This window comes from Ahaetulla prasina, chromosome 4 (genome assembly GCF_028640845.1).
Source record: "Ahaetulla prasina isolate Xishuangbanna chromosome 4, ASM2864084v1, whole genome shotgun sequence".
In the NCBI taxonomy this organism is placed as follows: Eukaryota; Metazoa; Chordata; class Lepidosauria; order Squamata; family Colubridae; genus Ahaetulla; species Ahaetulla prasina.
This window is the reverse complement of record NC_080542.1, coordinates 111,583,282-111,603,140: the sequence shown is the minus strand read 5'-3', so window position 1 is coordinate 111,603,140 and position 19,859 is coordinate 111,583,282. Positions and strand designations below refer to the sequence as shown.

At 39.8% G+C, this 19,859-nt stretch overlaps 1 protein-coding gene across 6 annotated transcripts in view; it reads left to right on the top strand.

Annotated features, from left to right (window-relative positions):
• The window catches only part of PHF14 (PHD finger protein 14), a 181,268-nt gene that overhangs the window by 36,107 nt on the left and 125,302 nt on the right, over nt 1-19,859 (top strand). For all 6 annotated transcript variants that reach the window (XM_058180685.1, XM_058180691.1, XM_058180688.1 and 3 more), the window contains exon 6: nt 17,356-17,467. In XM_058180685.1, coding sequence (XP_058036668.1) covers nt 17,356-17,467 — 112 coding nt within the window. The remainder of the gene's footprint in view (nt 1-17,355; nt 17,468-19,859) is intronic.

The following is a 19,859-nucleotide window of genomic DNA, read 5'->3' as shown; positions in this document are numbered from 1 at the left end:
AGTCCAGGCGAGAAGTTACGAGAGCATGAGTGACCGTGCATAAGGCATCCCGGTCCAGGAAGGGACACAACTGGCGGATCAGGCGAACCTGATAAAAAGCTCTCCTGGAGACGGTCGCCAAATGGTCTTCAAAGGACAACCGACCATCCAGGAGCACGCCCAAGTTGCGTACCTTCTCCATCGGGGCCAGTGACTCACCCCCGACAGACAGCCGCATCTGCAGCTGACTGTACCGAGGTGCCGGCATCCACAGCCACTCCGTCTTGGAGGGATTAAGTTTGAGCCTGTTCCTCCCCATCCAGACCCGTACGGCTTCCAAACACCGGGACAGTACTTCGACAGCTTCACTGGGGTGGCCCGGGGTGGAAAAGTACAGCTGAGTATCATCAGCGTACAGTTGGTATCTCACCCCAAAGCCACTGATGATCTCACCCAGTGGCTTCATATAGATGTTGAACAGGAGGGGTGAGAGAATCGACCCCTGCGGCACCCCACACATGAGGCACCTCGGGTCGATCTCTGCCCCCTGTCAACACCGTCTCGTCCGGTCAGAGAGGTAGGAGGAGAACCACCGATAAGCGGTGCCTCCACTCCCAACCCTCCAACCGGCGCAGCAGGATACCATGGTCGATGGTATCAAAAGCCGCTGAGAGGTCTAATAGGACCAGGGCAGAGGAGTAACCCTTATCCCTGGCCCTCCAGAGATCATCCATCAGTGCGACCAAAGCTGTCTCCGTACTGTATCCGGGCTGGAAGCCGGACTGGAACGGGTCTAGATAGACAACTTCATCCAGGTGCTGGGGTAGCTGACATGCCACCGCACTCTCTACAACCTTCGCCGTGAAGCGAAGATTGGAGACAGGCCGGTAATTCCCTAAAACAGCTGGGTCCAGGGAAGGCTTCTTGAGGAGAGGTCTCACCACCGCCTCTTTCAAGGCAGCGGGAAAGACACCCTCCCGCAAGGAAGCATTTGTAATCCCCCGGAGCCAGCTTTGTGTCACCTCCTGTGTGGCCAACACCAACCAGGAGGGGCACGGGTCCAGCAAAAATGTGGTGGCATTCAACCTCCCCAGCAACCTGTCCATGTCCTCGGGAGTCACAGGGTCAAAACTATCCCAAACAGTCTCAACAAGACGTGTCTCGAACCTCTCGTCTGGATCTACCCAATTTTGATCCAATCCGTCCCGAAGCTGAACGATTTTATCGTATAGATAACCGTTAAACTCCTCGGCACGCCCTTGTAGGGGGTCCTCCCGCCCCTCCTGTTGAAGGAGAGAGCAGGTCACCCGAAACAGGGCGGCTGGGCGGTTATCTGCCGACGCAATGAGGGAGGAAATGTAGGAACGCTTCGCAACCCTCATTGCCACTAGGTAGGTCCTACTATAGGACCTAACTAGTGTCCGGTCAGCCTCAGAACGGCTGGATCTCCAGACACTCTCTAGGCGTCTTCTCCGGCGTTCCATCTCCCTCAGCTCCTCAGAGAACCAAGGAGCTGGTTGAGACCGACGCCGGGTCAGAGGCCGCAAAGGCATGACACGGTCCAAAGCTCCAGCCGCGGCCTGTTCCCAGGCCGCAACTAGTTCTTCAGTCGTGTCGTGGGCCAGGTGCTCGGGAAACGGCCCAAGCTCCGTCAGGAACCTTTCCGGGTCCATCAGGCGCCTGGGACGGAACCAACGCATTGGTTCCGTCTCCCTGCGGTGGTGGGTAGCGGTCAGAAAGTCTAGACGAAGGAGAAAATGATCTGACCATGACAAAGGTTCGACAGCTAAATCATTTAGAACCAGATCATTAGACCACTGGCCAGAGATAAAAATCAAGTCTAGGGTGCCTCCCCCGACGTGGGTAGGGCCGTCAATTAATATATGCATGGTCAATGGTGCTCTCTGAGCTTTTTTTTTTTTTTTTTTTGGGCAGATATTTCATTACCAAAGTAGATAACACCAGTGCTAGAAGGGAGTGGGGTTTATTCTCTATTTATATACTATTCGTAGCCCTGTCAATGTTGGTGGGCGTGGTCTTGGTAAAATATTTTTTAAGCTTTTATCTCAACAAACACATTTAACTTAATAATGCAGAATGGAAAAAATATTTTAACACTGGATACATTGAAGGGTATTTTTGAACAATGAACGCAGAAGTTTATTTTAAGATTGTCTGCCATTGTAGCAGGCTATCTTAAAAAGGAGTAAGTGTATCTGTCTTTACCAGTCAAAACTGAGACTGATCTACAAGTGGGTTTAAAAATTACAAGCAATGTGAATGACATGGAAAAAGATGTAATACCTGTCATATACATGGAAGCAGCTGATATCTTAATAACTAAAAGGAATATGAAATGGCAACCAAAAGAATGACTTAGATAACTTTTTTATATTGGATTTAAGAAATGATTTGAAAGATTTTGTGAGAAGAAAGAAAGTTTTAGGACATTATTTGAAGGCTGATTAAAATTATTAAAATTAAAAGGAAAAATATAAAGCGGGTTAATTTCATCAAGGTTAAAATAAGTTGTTATTTCTGATAACCCTTAATAGGACTTTTGTTGACCAGGACAAGATTTTAAAAATCTTGAGTTTTGTTGAGTGACAAGATTTTAAAAATCAGTTTTAAAAATAAGAAATAAAATAAGGAATAAAGAGATAGATTGTTATATTTTAAGACAGTGATAAATTGTTCAAATTGTTTGTTCTTGTGACAAAGGAGTCACGTTTTTTTTTTTTACATTTATACCCCGCCCTTCTCCGAAGACTCAGGGCGGCTTACAATGTATAAGGCAATAGTCTCATTCTATTTGTATATTTTTTACAAAGTCAACTTATTGCCCCCCCACAATCTGGGTCCTCATTTTACCTACCTTATAAAGGGTGGAAGGCTGAGTCAACCTTGGGCCGGGCTCGAACCTGCAGTAATTGCAGGCTTTGTGTTCTAATAACAGGCTTCTCTATTGCCTGAGCTATCCCGGCCCCACTTTAAATATTTATTTTCTTTTTCTTTGCTATACTATTATTTTTTCTTTAACTTTTCTTTCTATACTATTTTTCTTTTTTTCCTTAACTTTCTAGTTTCTTCCTTTAATTTTTTGTAGTTTGTATTTTTATCAATTCAACTATAATGTTTAATAAAAGCATTGTTAAAAAATCATCCCCACCCCCCAAAAAAGCTGGGGTCTTTGGAAAAGCTTAGAAATGAAAGTGATGCTCAGCATCAAATCCGTCTTTCACTGTTTTTAGCCTTAAAATAAATAAAAATACTACTTCAGTATTAAAAGCTGTTGAACAAACTATAGATTGCCATCCATCTATTCAAGGTGCAAGAACATTTGGCTGAGCTGGGCATTAATAACTTGCCAAATACCATTCTGTTGCTTTCAGTCTTAATCAGTTTTATTGCTTCTGCAACAAAGAAATCCTCTGAAACTCAGCCACATTTTCAACAATGAAATAACGTATAGTTCCATTTCTCCATTTGTATTCAGAGACACCTAAATATATTGAATCAGGAATCTCAGAAATACAAAGTAATTCACAAATTTACTATGATGTTGTTTTAGAATGGCCCTTTTGAATCTGAATATTTAATTTGATGATCTGCATTTTATCACTGGAAACCAGTCCCTAGGCTGCAATTTCAATGATGGGATTGAAAGACTAATTTTACAATTTTGACATATGACTTACTTAATTATCAATTTTTTCTTTTGAAAAAGTATATGGGAGTATGTATGTAGATAAGTATAAAAAAACAATTCATTTTGTAAGCTACTTTACAACCATTTAAAGCTTTTCCAGTATGAATAATCTTTTTTAAATGATCTGAAAGCAGTATTAATGTTCAGACACTTATCCAGTTGATTTGATATCATCATTGCTTCATCTGGAAGAAGCTGAGTGGTATGTTTGGAAGTCTGAAGTTGAAATGAGACTATGGAAAAAGATATCAGTAGCACAGAACTAGCTAGCATTTTGGGAACGCTATGACATAGGCCTGGCTGTGTGGATTTTGCAGCCCAGATATTATAGCTCTATAGAGCAGCGGTCACCAACCAGTGGTCCATGGACCATTGGTGGTCCGTGAGAAAATTTTGGTGGTTATTTGCATCTTTTATATTGCACTAAATACTTTTATCTTTTTAAAAAATTCAAATTAGTGGTCCGCGGGATTTAAAATTATGAATTTAGTGGTCCCTGAGGTCCGAAAGGTTGGTGACCTCTGCTATAGTGAAAACCTATGTTTGCATATTTATATGTAAAAAAAAAAAATAGCCCAAATTTTAAACAAGGAAACAATTTACAATACATGATGCAAACATCTGCCAAAGGCTGTGTTAAAGGTTGGTGGATCCAGAAAAAATAGTGGAGTAGTATCTTGCTGAATTGTGGAATAAAATATTCTTTTCAATTAGAATATTAGAAGGGCAGATTTAAGTTAAGATTTTGTTGCTTATCAATTTGGAATCCACTACTACAGGTAAAGTACCCTTTTTGTATGCCAACTCCTCTGTATATAAAATATATTAATTTGTAAATTAAAATATAATAAACACAATTTCTTTTCAATGGACTTAATTCGACTATAGAATGAATTTTCAGTTGGGTGAATAAATGGAATGGTTATGCTGGATTGATGACCCATAATAAAGGTTTGGCTTGATTTGATTGGATATGAGTGGGATGTGAGATTAAAATACTTTCCTTTGGATATATTAATGGAGGTTTCAGTATGAGGGCAAGGAAAAATAGCATTTTTCTTTTAAAAAAACAATCTGTCAACAGCCATTAAGTAGTGATGAAACGTATAGGTTCTGATCTGAAGCAGTGGAGAAGATCTCAGGAAGAGGGAAAGGAAAAGAAAAGAAATCTCTTTTTTTCCTACAGTATTGAGCATTGAATAGGTTATAGAAGCATGCTCTTCAAGGTTGAAAAGGGTACCCACAATAGACAATACTATTACATAATGAGGAGCCACAAGGTTGCCCACTTAAAATGTACTTGAGCCTATGACCTCAAAAGGTAGTTTTATAATAAATTGTACATTTTTTTCTGACTTAAATTTGTTTGATTATTAAACTATTTGTTTTACAATTTTCTTTTTAATATGAAGTAATATTCCATTAAATAGTTAATATTAAACATATCTCTTTTTATATGTATTCCTTAATTATATGAATGGTCGGAACAGGATGAAATCTTCTGTTTTGCTATAACCAAAATAAGACTATTGTCTCTATTTTGTTTGTTTGTTTCTTTTTTTTCTTCTCAATCACCAACATCTGTCATCTTTGCTCTGAGCAAAATAGATGGGGAAGTAACACGAAAGATTATTCTTCTTTGATTACCCAATTTGTCTTAATTACAAGGTTCTCAAACATGTGCAGCTAAATAAATGAGCAGGAAAACATTTAGGCAATAGTCTTAAAAGCAGCTGAAGCTGCCTCAGCTGTGAACTTGACTGACTTCTGTGTATTTTAATAAAGATTCAGGATGGAGTTCACACATAGGTGGTTGAGGAAATGAGACACTTGTGTGCCAATCATTCTGAAATGGCAGTTTAAATCTGTAATACTACAGTACTTGTGTGACATGTACTAAAACATTTTGAGAAGGTCACTATGAAGCAAGCAGCCAGCTGTTGGGTTTATCATAGATAAACTCCTACAAAGTGCAGCAGCATTTAATACACCAGTGGAGCATGAAAAAACTGTGCAAATTAAATTGAGAAGCAGCTGTGGTTGAAGATGTGTATCTTTATATTGAACTCCTCAGGGTGCAATGGTGAGGTTGCATTAAAACATTCTATCAAAAATCTCCAGCCAAACCCTTGCCTTTTCAACTAAAATAATTGAAGATAATGTGAAGGTGGCCTATTATTTCCCTCTATTTTCCCACAACTGGTTTTCCTGTGTAATATTTCAGTGGGAATTAAAAAAAATTGAAAAGACCCATTTATGAGTTAACATTTTGTTTTTGCATGAATGTTTTCTGTAAATAATTGCTCTATATTTCTTTATTTTTTCTTTTTTTTCATTGAAAACACATTAAAATGGCAAGTTGTTATGTGGCAAAAATAGTTGCAGATATAAGAAATTTTGTGCAGATTGAAATTATTTTCAATTTTGCTTGGTGCATATTAACAAAATCTGATTTAATATATACACAAACTTGCATAGAGTGTCTTTGTATATAATTGTTCCATAATTTTACAATATGTATCTATTTTTTAGACTCTGCTAACATCACACTTATTAGACACAAAGGATAATTTTCTTAATGGGTTTCAGTCCTTGGGCAAATGTATACAAGAAAAAGCATAACAATGCAGATGAAGCCTCTGGGATTGTACAGACATTAGAACAAACCTAAAGTTCTGCTGATCACATAGTGTAGATAGTTGAGAAAAGAATACATTTTAACTTGCCAAACAGCTAAACTGCAGTGAATTTATTTTTAAGATTGCATCAGAAATATTTATTTTCAAGCTTGAAGAGGCTGATCAAATAAATACGATATAGCAAAAAGCTTAGAAAATTGTAATATAAATTTCAGTAACTTAATTATGTCCTTGTGCTTTTAATGTTCATCTGAAGTCATAACACTCCAGTTTAGTGATGGGTTCTAAGCAGAGAGAACCCAATCAGAATGGTTATATTTGGCAATTGCCACTGCAGGTTATCACAATGGAATCTTCATGGGGCTGCTCTCAAAAGCAATTTGGAAGTTGCAATTTAGGAAATTTAAAAAAGATTTCAGTATTTGAGAGAGGGCCTTTTCTGGTATATACTTATCCTAGAATTACAGACTGTCAAGAAGATTGCCCTTTCCATCTCAGCATAGTAAAGAAATGGAATATAGGGCCTTCTTGGCCGGGAAGATCCATTAATGAAATATCTTCTTTTAGAGATTCAACAGCAATGCATTGATTACTTACTTAAGCCATTATTTGTAGCAATTATAGGCTAATTACAGAATACTTTGCTTATTAGATTTTTAATGTGCTTCTATATTTCTAATGCATTGATGAATTGCAAGTTATTTTCTTTTATGCTAAGATCTGTTTTTGTAGGATGAGAGAGATATTTATTTTTGAATTCTTATCTGCACGTATTCCAATACAGGGCAATATAGGGCATGCAGGTTTTCAAAGGCATGTGGAAAATATACCGAATTTTTTGGTGTATAAGATGCACCTTTTTACCGCCAAAAAGAGGGCAAAAATCTGGGTGCGTCTTATATGCCAAATGTTGCATCAGCCATACCTGGGGGGAGGAGGGAGGGAGTTGGTGTGATGGCGGGAATGGTGGCAACGTGATAATGGCAACAATTGGGGCAACAGACAGCTGATTGGCGGTATTTTGGGATCCAACCGCCAATCAGAAAAGTGAAAGTCAAACAGTTCTGGGAACCGTTTGCTATAAATTGAGCCGCTCCACTGCCCTGCCACTGCCTCAGGTGCCCCTCAGCTGTAGAAACCGTCTGAGCCACTGTTGCCTGTCTGGAGAAGCCGCTGCCACTCTGCCACCGCCACCACACACCTTTAGGAGCCGGAGCCGCCCCTCCCACCACCACTTGTTCGCCAGAGCCGAAGCCACAACCTCCCCCACCGTCATCACTTGTCATCCGGAGCCGAAGCCGCACCCACCCCCCCACCATCGCCACTTGGCCTCAGAAGCCGGAGCCACTTGCTTGAAGAAGCTTCTGCCTGACAGGTTAGTTTTAAAGCAGTCAACTTGTGGACTTTAAGTCTTAGAATTCTGGGAGTTGAAGTCCACAAGTCTTAAAGCTTAACCTGGGTTACGGGTTAAGGTTAGCACTTGTTTATATAGGGTTAGGGTTAGGATTATGGAGGAAACAAATCATCAATGTCCTAAAATTCTCAGTTTGCTATTGTTCCTGTAGTTTAGGGCAGGGGCATAATGAGCTACGCTAGTGTGTGCGTATGAATGAACATGGTTTCAGCTACAGTGCTCTGCCTTGTTATAAAGGACCCAATATTGTTCTTTCTTGAAGAAAAATGTCAAAGCCAAGAAGGCAAGCATACAAAACATCTTTCAAGCTGGAAGTCATGAAATTTGCTCAGGAGCATGGAAACAGAGCAGCGGAGAAACATTTTGGGCCACCTCCAACTGAAAAAACGATAAAAGAGTGGAGCAAACAGATGGAACAGCTGCAAGAGGTAAAGGATAAAAGCAAGCACAACTTTCGTGGGGTTCCTGCAAAGTGGCCCCAGTTAGAGGAGGATATGAGAGACTGGATCACAGGTCACTGGAACAGTGGCTTCATAGCCACCACAAAAATGGTGATGTATGAAGCCAAATGCATTGCTACACAGAAAGGCATTCAGGATTTTACTGGATCACCATAGTAGTGCTTCAGATTTAATAATAATAACAACAACAACAACAACAGAGTTGGCAGGGACCTTGGAGGTCTTCTATTCCAACCCCCTGCCCATGCAGGAAACCCTACACCATCTCAGACAAATGGTTATCCAACATTTTTAAAAAAAATTCCAGTGTTGGAGCATTTACAACTTCTGCAGGCAAGTTGTTCCCCTGATTAATTGTTCTAACTGTCAGGAAATTTCTCCTTAGTTCTAAGCTGCATCTCTCCTTGATTAGTTTCCACCCATTGCTTTATGAGGCGATATGGTCTTGCTATGCGTACCAAAACTAGAATTACACAAAGAATGCCAAAAGAGTATGAATGTAAGATTGTGTCTTTTCATACTTTTGTGATAGACTCCAGGAAGAAAAATAATTTTGAAATTGGCCAGATTGAGAATATGCATGAAGTCCCACTAACCTTTGATGTGCCATCAAATAGGACTATTGATATGAAAGGTGCAAAAAGCATAACCATGAAAACCTCAGGACATGAGAAAACACATTATACGGTTGTGTTGTCCTGCTGTCCAGACAGCACCAAATTACCACCAATGTTAATATTCAAAAGAAAAACCTTCCCAAAGGTGTTATTGTGCATGTCCACGAGAAAGGATGGATGGATGAACATGGAATGAAACTACGGATTGAAAGAATGTGGTCCAAATATCCTGGAGGGCTTCTGAAAAAACGAGCTTTATTAATGCTTGATCAGTTTAGAGCACATATTAGTGAAACCGTAAACTGTAAACCGCCCTGAGTCCCTAGGGAGATAGGGCGGTATAAAAGTGTGAATAATAAATAAATAAACCACAAAGAAAAGATTCGAAGAAGTGAAGACTCATCTAGCTGTAATTCCTGGGGGTCTTACCAGCCAGTTGCAACCTCTTGATGTTTCCATCAACAAGCCATTCAAAGTATACATGCGAGAAGAGTGGAATAAATGGATGGCTGCTGGTAATCATGTCTGACACCCACCGGACTAATGCGGAGGCCCACTATCACTCAAGTTTGTGAATTGGTGAAAACATCATGGAACTCAGTGAAGGACAAAATTATTACATGGTCCTTCAAAAAATGTGGCATTAGTAATGCCTTAGATGGAATTGAAGATGATATCATTTCTGAAGGTAGCGAAGAAAGTGATTTTGAGCAACTGTTTCCTAAACTCTGATACCAGCAATGATGATGAGTTCTTGGGGTTTCTAGAAAATTAGAGGAGTGCTTGAACCTTAAAGTCTCTCCCCTTTTGTTAATGATAGTGATGATAGTTCTTAATGTTGACTTTACATGGTTGTAAAAAGTGTACATGATTGTAAAAAGTATACATGGTTGTAAAAAGTTGTACATGGTTATAAAAAGTATACATGGTTATAAAAAGTATACATAGTTGTAAAAATTGTTCTGCTATGCTGGTATTTTATTAAATAATATATTACTACACCATTTGGTTCAGAATACTTTTTTCCTTGTTTTCCTCTCCCAAAATTAAGGTGTGTCTTATACTGCGGTGTGTCTTATACTCCGAAAAATACAGTAACTTTATTTTAACCTAAGAAATTCAAGAAAGGTATGTAAAATGCTTCAACTTCATTAATTACAATTTAAAATATATTCTTTTTTTTAATTGAAAAAGTTTTTACAAAAAAAAGCTTTCCTCCCCCCTTTTTCCCCTCTCCCCCCTTCCCCTCCTTCAAAACCCCTCCCCTCCCCCTGACTTCCCGGAACAAACACAAGGTATACTTTAAAAATAAAACAAGCATATGCTAAAAATTGTCCCTCCTAACTCAGTTATACTCCTGCAATTCTCATCAAATCCTAACCTCCCCCATAGCAATCAGAAATAATACATCCTAATCATTCAAAGGCAGTCTGATATCTCTTAGTCTGGTATCTATTTTGGGTATAGTCAATCCATTTTTTCCATTCATTTAAGTATCTTTCTTGTGTATTGTCCTCAACAAGGCTGAGATTTTTGCCATCTCAGCCAAATAAGTAACTTTCAATATCCATTCTTCTATTGTAGGTAGTTCTTTTTTCTTCCAATACTGTCCTATCAGTAGTCTTACCGCTGTTACTAAATTTAAAATCAATTTAGTCTCTATTACTGTACAGTCCATGATAATTCCCAGTAAAAAAAATTGTGGTAGGAACTTTTATCTTTTTTTTTCAAAACATTTTGTATAATCCACCAAATTCTTATCCAAAAAGCCTTAATGTTCTTGCAAGTCCACCAAATATAAAAATATGTAGCATCATCACAATTATATCTCCAACATTTTGCTTGCATATCTGGATACATACCTGATCTTCCTTCCATCTAGGACATAATTGCCCATATTGAAACCAAGTATAATTTTTCACTTCTTCTTTTAATACGTGCAGAGATTTTAATTGCAAACTACCTCTTTCAGTATACAAAAGATCTTTATATGTAATCATTTCCTGTTTCTGTTCTATATTTATATTCTCTATTGTATGTCTGGGACTTGCCCACATAGGAACCTTATAATTTAGTTTGTAAGAGTATTTTTTCCAGACACTCAAGAGAGCAATTCTTAACACGTGATTTTTAAAAGCCTTATCCACTTTTTGGTCGTAGATTAAATATGCATGCCATCCATATAGTAAATCATAACCTTCTATATTCAGAATTCTTTCCTCCGTTATATTAAACCAATCACTTATTGCAGAGAGAGCAGCTGCTTCATAATATAATTTAAAATTGTGCATTTTTAAGCCTCCTCTTTCCCGTGAGTCTTGAATTATTTTCATTTTAACCCTCGCTTTTTTACCTTCCCATATAAATTTATTAATTCCAGTCTGCCATTCCTCCAAATTTTTATCTTTCTTAATTATAGGTATCATCTGAAACAGAAATAAAAATCTAGGTAAAACATTCATTTTAATAGCAGCTATTCTCCCCAGCAGCAATAACTGCATTTTTTTCCAAATAGTCAACTCCTTCTGAACTTTTTGCCATAACACTTCATAACACCTTTTTTACAATTTCAAATCCTGTTATTTCCTCTAATTTTTCTTTCTGTTGTCTGGTCATATTTTTTTATTACCACTTTTGTTTTATTCTGATTTACCTTAAACCCTGAAACCTTTCCATATCGATCAATTATTTCCAACAGAGATACACTTGAATTTATAGGATTTGTTAGAGTAATCACCAAGTCATCTGCAAAGGCTCTCACTTTATATTCATGTTGTCTAACTTTAATTCCCTCTGTCTCTTTTGATTCTCGTATTTTATCCAATAGTGGCTCCAGAGTTAGAATAAACAATAATGGTAATAAAGGACATCCCTATCTTGTTCCTTTCGCAATCTTAAAGGCTCCTGTTAAATTACCATTAATTATTATCTGGGCTGTTTGCTCTCCATAAATTCTCTAATTATTCTCACAAAACAATCTCCAAATTGCATTTTATCTATTAATTTAAATAAAAAATCCCAATGCAACCGATCAAAAGCTTTCTCTGCATCCAAAAAAATAAATGCTGCTGGAATAAAATTTTTCTTTTCTAAATATTCCAATAAATTTGCAATCTGTCTAACATTATTCCTCATCTGTCTCCCTTTTAAAAATCCCGATTGATCAGTGTGAATTCTTCGTTGTAAAAGTAACATTAATCTATTTGCTATTATTTTAACAAAAATCTTATTAATCTTAAATTATTATTTAAAAGTGAAATTGGCCTATAATTCCCAGGTTTAGTGCAATCCTGTTCTTCTTTTGGTATCAATGAAATAAAAGAAGTTCTCCATGATGGGGGTATTCCCCCTCCTAATTGTATCTGATTGAATAAATCTTTAAGTGGACCTAACATCTCATCCTGTAGGTTCCTATAATAACTTGCTGTAAGCCCATCCGTACCAGGAGTTTTTCCCATTTTTAATTGTTTAATTACCAAAATAATTTCTTCAGAAGTTATAGGCCGATTCAATTCTTCCCTTTGTTCTAAAGTTAAGCTCTTAACCTTATAATCTTTCAAATAATTATTAATATCCATATTCAATATTTTATCTTTAGCATATAAATTTGTGTAATATTCTAAGAAAGCTTTTTTAATTTTATCCTGTTGATATCTCTCTTTACCTTTATATTCTATTTTTTCTATAATGCGTTGTTTTCGTTTTTTCCTTAAAATATATGCTAACCACCTGCCAGGTCTATTTGCATTACAAAAGGTGTTATGTTTTATGTGTTATGCAGATATGGCGGAGGCAAGGGGTCGTATCGTTCTCTGGGAGCACGTGCTCGATGTTTTAAAGCGATCACGTGCTCCGGCCCCTCAGTCCTTACTCGTTCCCCGGATGGTCAGGATCCTCAGAGCTTGGGTCTTAGGCTGATGCTGTGCAATGCCCGCTCCGTGGTTAATAAGGCTCCCTTGATTTATGATCTTATCCAGAGGGAGTCCGCGGACTTTACGGGCATTACGGAGACCTGGTTGGGCACAGAGGGGGGTGTTCCCCTGGTTGAGTTGTGCCCACCAGGTTTCCGTGCATTTCATCAGCCGAGGGCCCAAGGTAGGGGTGGGGGGGTGGCGGTTGTGATTAAGGAAAGCCTAGAGCCGAGGGAGTCCACTGTGTCTCAGATAGCTGGTTGTGAATCCCTCCTTGTGAAGTGGGGCCATAGGAATCAGATGGGTCTGTTGATCACGTACCTGGCTCCTTGCTGCGTGACTACAGCCCTACCTGAGCTGCTGGAGATGCTTGCCGAGGTGGCAGTTGAGATTCCCAGACTTTTGGTCATGGGAGATTTCAACTTGCCATCGGCCGGCTTGTCGTCGACGGCAGTGCAGGAGTTCCTGGCTTCCATGACAGCCATGGACCTGATTCAAGTAACTGATGGCCCTACACACACGGGGGGAGGCACACTAGACTTGATTTTTATCTCTGGACAGTGGATTAATGATCTGGAATTAGGAGATTTAGTGACAGAACCGGTGTCATGGTCAGATCATTTTCTCCTTCGTCTAGACTTTCGGACCGCCGCTCACCACCGCAGGGAGACGGAGCCAATGCGTTGATTCCGTCCCAGGCGCCTGATGGACCCGGAGAGGTTCCAGACGGAGCTTGGGCCGTTTCCTGAGGATCTTGCCCACGGCACGACTGAAGAACTAGTTGCGGCCTGGGAACGGGCCGCGGCTGGGGCTTTGGACCGTGTCGTGCCTTTGCGGCCTCTGACCCGGCCTAGATCTCACTTGGCTCCTTGGTTCTCTGAGGAGCTAAGGGAGATGAAATGCCGGAGAAGACGCCTAGAGAGCACCTGGAGGTCTAGCCGTTCCGAGGCTGATTGGACACTAGTGAGGTATTTTACTAAGACCTATCTAGTGGCAATGAGGGAGACGAAACGTTCCTACGTTTCCTCCCTCATTGCATCGGCAGATAACCGCCCAGCCGCCCTGTTCCGGGTGACCCGCTCCCTCCTTCATCAGGAGGGGCGGGATGACCCCCTACAGGGACGGGCTGAGGAGTTTAACGGTTATCTATACGATAAAATCGTTCAGCTTCGGGATAGTTTAGACCAAAATTGTGAGGATCCAGATGGGATGGAGGAGGCACGTCTTGTTGAGGTAGTTTGGGATGAGTTTGAGTCAGTGGCTCTCGAGGACGTGGACACGTTGCTGGAAAGGTTACATGCAACCACATGTTTACTGGACCCGTGTTTTTCCTGGCTGGTGCTGGCTACTCAGGAAATGACACGAGGCTGGCTCCAGGGAATTATAAATGCTTCATTGTTGGAAGGGGTTTTCCCCGCCGCCTTGAAAGAGGCGGTGGTGAGACCCCTCCTCAAGAAGCCTTCCCTGGACCCAGCTATTTTGGGTAACTATCATCCAGTCTCCAACCTTCGCTTTGTGGCGAAGGTTGTAGAGAGTGTGGTTGCATGACAGCTTCCCCAGTACCTGGATGAAGCCGTCTATCTAGACCCGTTCCAGTCCGGCTTCCGGTCCGGTCATAGCACGGAGACAGCTTTGGTCGCGTTGGTGGATGACCTCTGGAGGGCCAGGGACAGGGGGTGTTCCTCTGCCCTGGTCCTATTAGATCTCTCAGTGGCTTTCGATACCATCGATCATGGTATCCTGCTGCACCGGTTGGAGGGATTGGGAGTGGGAGGCACCGTTTATCGGTGGTTCTCCTCCTATCTCTCCGACCGGTCGCAGATGGTGTTGACGGGGGCAGAGGTCGACCGCGAGGCGCCTCACTTGTGGGGTGCCTCAGGGGTCGATTCTCTCACCCCTCCTGTTCAACATCTACATGAAGCCGCTGGGTGAGGTCATCAGTGGTTTTGGGGTGAGTTATCATCTGTACGCTGACGATACACAGCTGTACTTTTCCACCCTGGACCACCCCAACGAAGCTGTCGAAGTGCTGTCCCGGTGTCTGGAAGCCGTACGGGTCTGGATGGGGAGAAACAGACTCAAGCTCAATCCCTCCAAGACAGAGTGGCTGTGGAGTGGCACCCCAGTTCAGCCAGCTGCAGCCGCAGCTGGCTGTGGGAGGCGAGTTATTGGCCCCAACGGAGAGGGTGCGCAACTTGGGTGTCCTCTTGGATGGGCGGCTGTCATTTGACGATCATTTGGCGGCCGTCTCCAAGAGGGCCTTCCACCAAGTACGCTTGGTGCACCAGTTGCGCCCCTTCCTTGACCGGGATGCCTTATGCACGGTCACTCATGCCCTCGTAACTTCCCGCCTGGATTATTGCAATGCTCTCTACATGGGGCTGCCCTTGAAGTGCACCCGGAGGCTGCAGTTAGTCCAGAATGCAGCTGTGCGGGTAATAGTGGGAGCAACTCGTTGCTCCCATGTAACACCACTCCTGCGCAGTCTGCACTGGCTTCCTGTGGTCTTCCGGGTGCACTTTAAGATTTTGGTCACCACCTTTAAAGCGCTCCATGGCTTAGGACCCGGGTACTTACGGGACCGCCTGCTGTTACCGTTTGCCTCCCACTGACCCGTACGCTCTCACAGAGAGGGCCTTCTCAGGGTGCCGTCCGCCAAACAATGTCGGCTGGCGGCCCCCAGGGGCAGGGCCTTCTCTGTGGGAGCTCCCATGCTCTGGAATGAGCTTCCCCCTGGTTTACGTCAAGTGCCTGATCTTCGGACCTTTCGCCGTGAGCTGAAAACGCACTTATTTATTCAAGCGGGACTGGCCTTAAATTTTATTGGGTTAAAATTTTATTGGGTTATTTATATTTTAATATTTTAATTCGTTTTAAATCTGGCCACTTTATAATATGTTTGTTTTAATTTCTTTTAATATTGATACTGTGATTTTTTACTTGGCTGTACACCGCCCTGAGTCCTTTGGGAGAGGGGCGGTATAAAAATTGAATAAAATAAATAAATTAATAAATAAAATAAATGTTTGGCATATTGTATATTTGTTGCCACCTGGTCAGCCATTATCATATTAAATAATATCTTTTTGCATCTTTAAGTTTTTGATCATGTGGATTATGTATTAATAATTGTTGTTTCTTATGAATTTCCTCTTCTAGATACCTATGCTGTCTTTGTTGCTTATTCCTCTGTCTATTATTGATATATATTAATATACCTCTCAGAAAAGCTTTACTCGCATCCCAAACCATTTCTATCAATGTTCCCTTATTCAAATTATAATCAAAAAATTCTTTCATCTGCTTTTTACATTGGTTTACATTATCCTGATATCTAAATAAGTTTTCATTTAATCTCCATATTCTTCTGCCTTCTTTTTCTTGTTGCAATTCCATCCAAACTGGACTATGATCAGATAAACATCTTGAAAATATCTTCATTTTCTTTATCCTAGAAAGCAAATCATTAGAAGTTAATATAAAATCAATACGAGAGAAGGATTGATGCCTATCAAAGAAAAAAGTATAGTCTCTTTCCTCCAAGTTGCGCAGTCTCCATACATCTCTCAACTCAAAATCTTCTATCATCTCAAAAAAGGATTTAGGCAGCTTTGCATGTGCAGGTATCTTCTTAGAAGAAATTATCTTGTCCTTTCATGTATCTATTACTCCATTCCAATCTCCTAATATGATATACGATCTATAATCCCATAGAATCAACTTATCATGCAACATTCTGTAGTATTTTTCTTGTTGCATATATACCAAGCAAAATAATCTTTTTTGTTTCTAGTGTAAGTTCAATAGCAATATATCTTTCATGAATATCTACCTCTATTAACTTTCTCAAATATACCAATGTACCATTTTTCTTATCCAAAGCTGAAGCAACAAAATGTTTGCCTAATTTTAAGTTTATTAAGTATTTTTGATCTGATAATTTAATATGTGTCTCTTGTAAACAAATCACATCATTTTTAAATTGTTTCAAATAATGAAATATTTTTCTTCTTTTCTGGGCTGAATTCAAACCATTGACATTCCAGGTCAGAATTTTATTTGCCATTACTGGCCTCCTGAAGCTTTTGAACAATCAGCTGAAGATCTTCCTCCCGTATCTTCGGCCTTGTTCCTCCCACCGCTTCTGTAGTAAAATCCTGACCTTTGCTTTGAATTTGTTGCTCCTTTTCTTTACGCTTGAGGGCTCCCCTTGTCATCCTTTGTTCTTGTTGTTGTTCCTCAGATGATAACATCAATGGGGTCACCTCAGCTTCCACACTCATTTGACTCTCTTGAAATCTTTTTTCTATTACTTCTATTTCAACTTTGAACACAGTAGAGAGAAAATCTTTGGCATTAAGCACGGTATCAGTACGATATCTTCTTCCTTGATAATACACTGTCAAACCAACAATTTAATATATATTCTTGTGTTAATACTCCAAATTTGTAGATGATACAATTATCGATTGGATCAATGCAACATTTTATTTTCTATCTTTTATTGTTCAGAGGTAAAGAAACTGATATTTCTTTATATATATGGCACAATTGCCTCTTTCCTTTTACTGTTTTTCAGTTGAAAACCAATGTAATAAAATGCACAATATCATTTTTTGTTACAGATGGGTCCATATTGTTTGTGCACTATATGTTCCTGGAGTGGCATTTGGAGATATTGACAAATTGCGACCAGTAACACTTACAGAAATGAACTATTCCAAGTATGGTGCAAAGGTAACATCAAAAGAGATATATTTTACTAACACGTAGACTGCTATTATGTATTTATTTTGTTTGCTTCTATTCATTGCAACTAAGAATTCAGAATGTACTGTAGATCAATATAATGTTTTTTTAATTATTATGAACCATATTTATTTATGAAGATAAAAAACAGTGTTATCATTGTTCATTGTTATTATGATCTCATATATTGTTATATAGAATAGAGCAGAGCAGAGCTGGAAGGGACCTTGGAGGTCTTCTAGTCTATGCCCCTTCTCAAGCAGGAGAACCTATACTATTTCAGATAACTAGCTGTCTAGTCTCTTCTTAAAAACCTCCAGTGATGGAGCGCCCATGATTTCTGAAGACAAGCTATTTCACTGGTTAACATCACATAACATAATAACAGAGTTGGAAGGAACATTGGCGGTCTTCTAGTCCAACCCCCTGCCCAGGCAGGAAACCCTACACCATTTCAGACAAATGGCTATCCAACATTTTCTTAACAATTTCCAGTGTTGGAGCATTCACAACTTCTGGAGGCAAGTCGTTCCACTTATTAATTGTTCTAACTGTCAGGAAATTTCTCCTTAGTTCTAAGTTGCTTCTCTCCTTGATTAGTTTCCACCCATTGCTTCTTGTTCTGCCTTCAGGTGCTATGGAGAATAGCTTGACTCCCTCTTCTTTGTGGCAGCCCCTGACATATTGGATACTGCTATCATGCCTCCCCTAGTCCTTCTTTTCATTAAACTAGACATACCCAGTTCCTGCAACCGTTCTTCATATGTTTTAACCTCTAGTCCCCTAATCATCTTTGTTGCTCTTCTCTGCACTCTTTCTAGAGTCTCAATATCTTTTTTACATCATGGCGACCAAAACTGAATGCAGTATTCCAAGTGGGGCCTTACCAAGGCATTATAAAGTGGTATTAACACTTCACGTGATCTTGATTCTATCCCTCTATTTATGCAGCCCAGAACTGTGTTGGCTTTTTTGGCAACTGCTGCACACTGCTGGCTCATATCCAAATGGTTGTCCACTAGGACTCCAAGATCCCTCTCACAGTTACTACTATTGAGTAGCACATATATGGTACCTGTGCAATATTTTTTTTTGCCTAAATGTAGAACCTTACTTTTTTCACTGTTGAATTTCATTTTGTTAGATAGCGCCCAATGTTCAAGTCTGTCAAGATCCTTCTGTATCTTGAGCCTATCTTCTGGAGTGTTGGCTATTCCTACCAGCTTGGTGTCATCTGCAAATTTGATGAGTTCCCCATCTATTCCCTTGTCCAAGTCATTGATGAAGATGTTGAAGAGTACTGGGCCTAAAACAGAGCCTTGGGGTACTCCACTGCATACTTCTCTCCATGTGGATGTAGTTCCATTGAGGACTACACGTTGAGTGCGGTTGGTCAGCCTGTTGCGAATCCATCTGGTGGTAATGCTGTCTAAGCCTCATTTTTCTACTTTATATAGTAGTAGGTTATGGTCTACTTTATCAAATGCTTTACTGTTAATTATTTATTTACTATTAATTTAAATGTTAATTGTCCTCACTGTTAGGAAGTTTCTCCTTAATTCCAGATGGTTTCTCTGTTTGGTTAGTTTCCAACCATTGATTTTTGTCTTGCCTTCCGATGCTTTGGAGAATAATTTGAGCCCTCTTTCTTTGTGGCAGCCCCTCAAATACTGGAATACTGCTATAATGTCACCCCTAATTCTTCTTTTCTTTAGACCAGCCAAACCCAAATCCTGCAGCCGTTCTTCATCTGTTTTAGTCTCCAGGCCTTTGATCATCTTAGTTGCTTTTCTCTGAACTTTTTGCAAGGTCTCAACATCTTTTTTTATAGTATGGTGGCCCAAATTGGTTGCAGTATTCCAGGTGTGGTCTTACTAGGGTTTTACAAAATGGTACTAGTATTTCACATGATCTTGATTTTATGCCTCTGTTTATTTCATATGGATTATATTATCTTTGTTGGAATTGTAATGAAAAGTGAGGCAGAAAAGCAAATATCCAATTCTAATTCAACTTTATTTCAGAAACTTAGAATAATTTATGAATTTGTCTGTTGCAAGTAGAGGGGAAAAAATCTATTTTAATTTGAATGTCCCATCATTTATGCTGTTTATATTTCTCCATTTTATTGTTTATTCTTTATCTTGTATAAGTTTGGATTCTTTAAAAGTATATTTTGGAAGCAGTAAATATTTAAATATTTAAATAGATACTTTAAAGCACATTCTATATATAGGTGGTCCTTGCTTGACAATCATTCACCTGTACAGCTTGCCTAATAGGGATGCTTCAGCTATATCTGCCTCTGTCCATTTGGCTGTCATGAACAAAGTATTCTTCAAGATTGAAGATATTGAGGCTGAAGTAGAGGCCCAGGGCC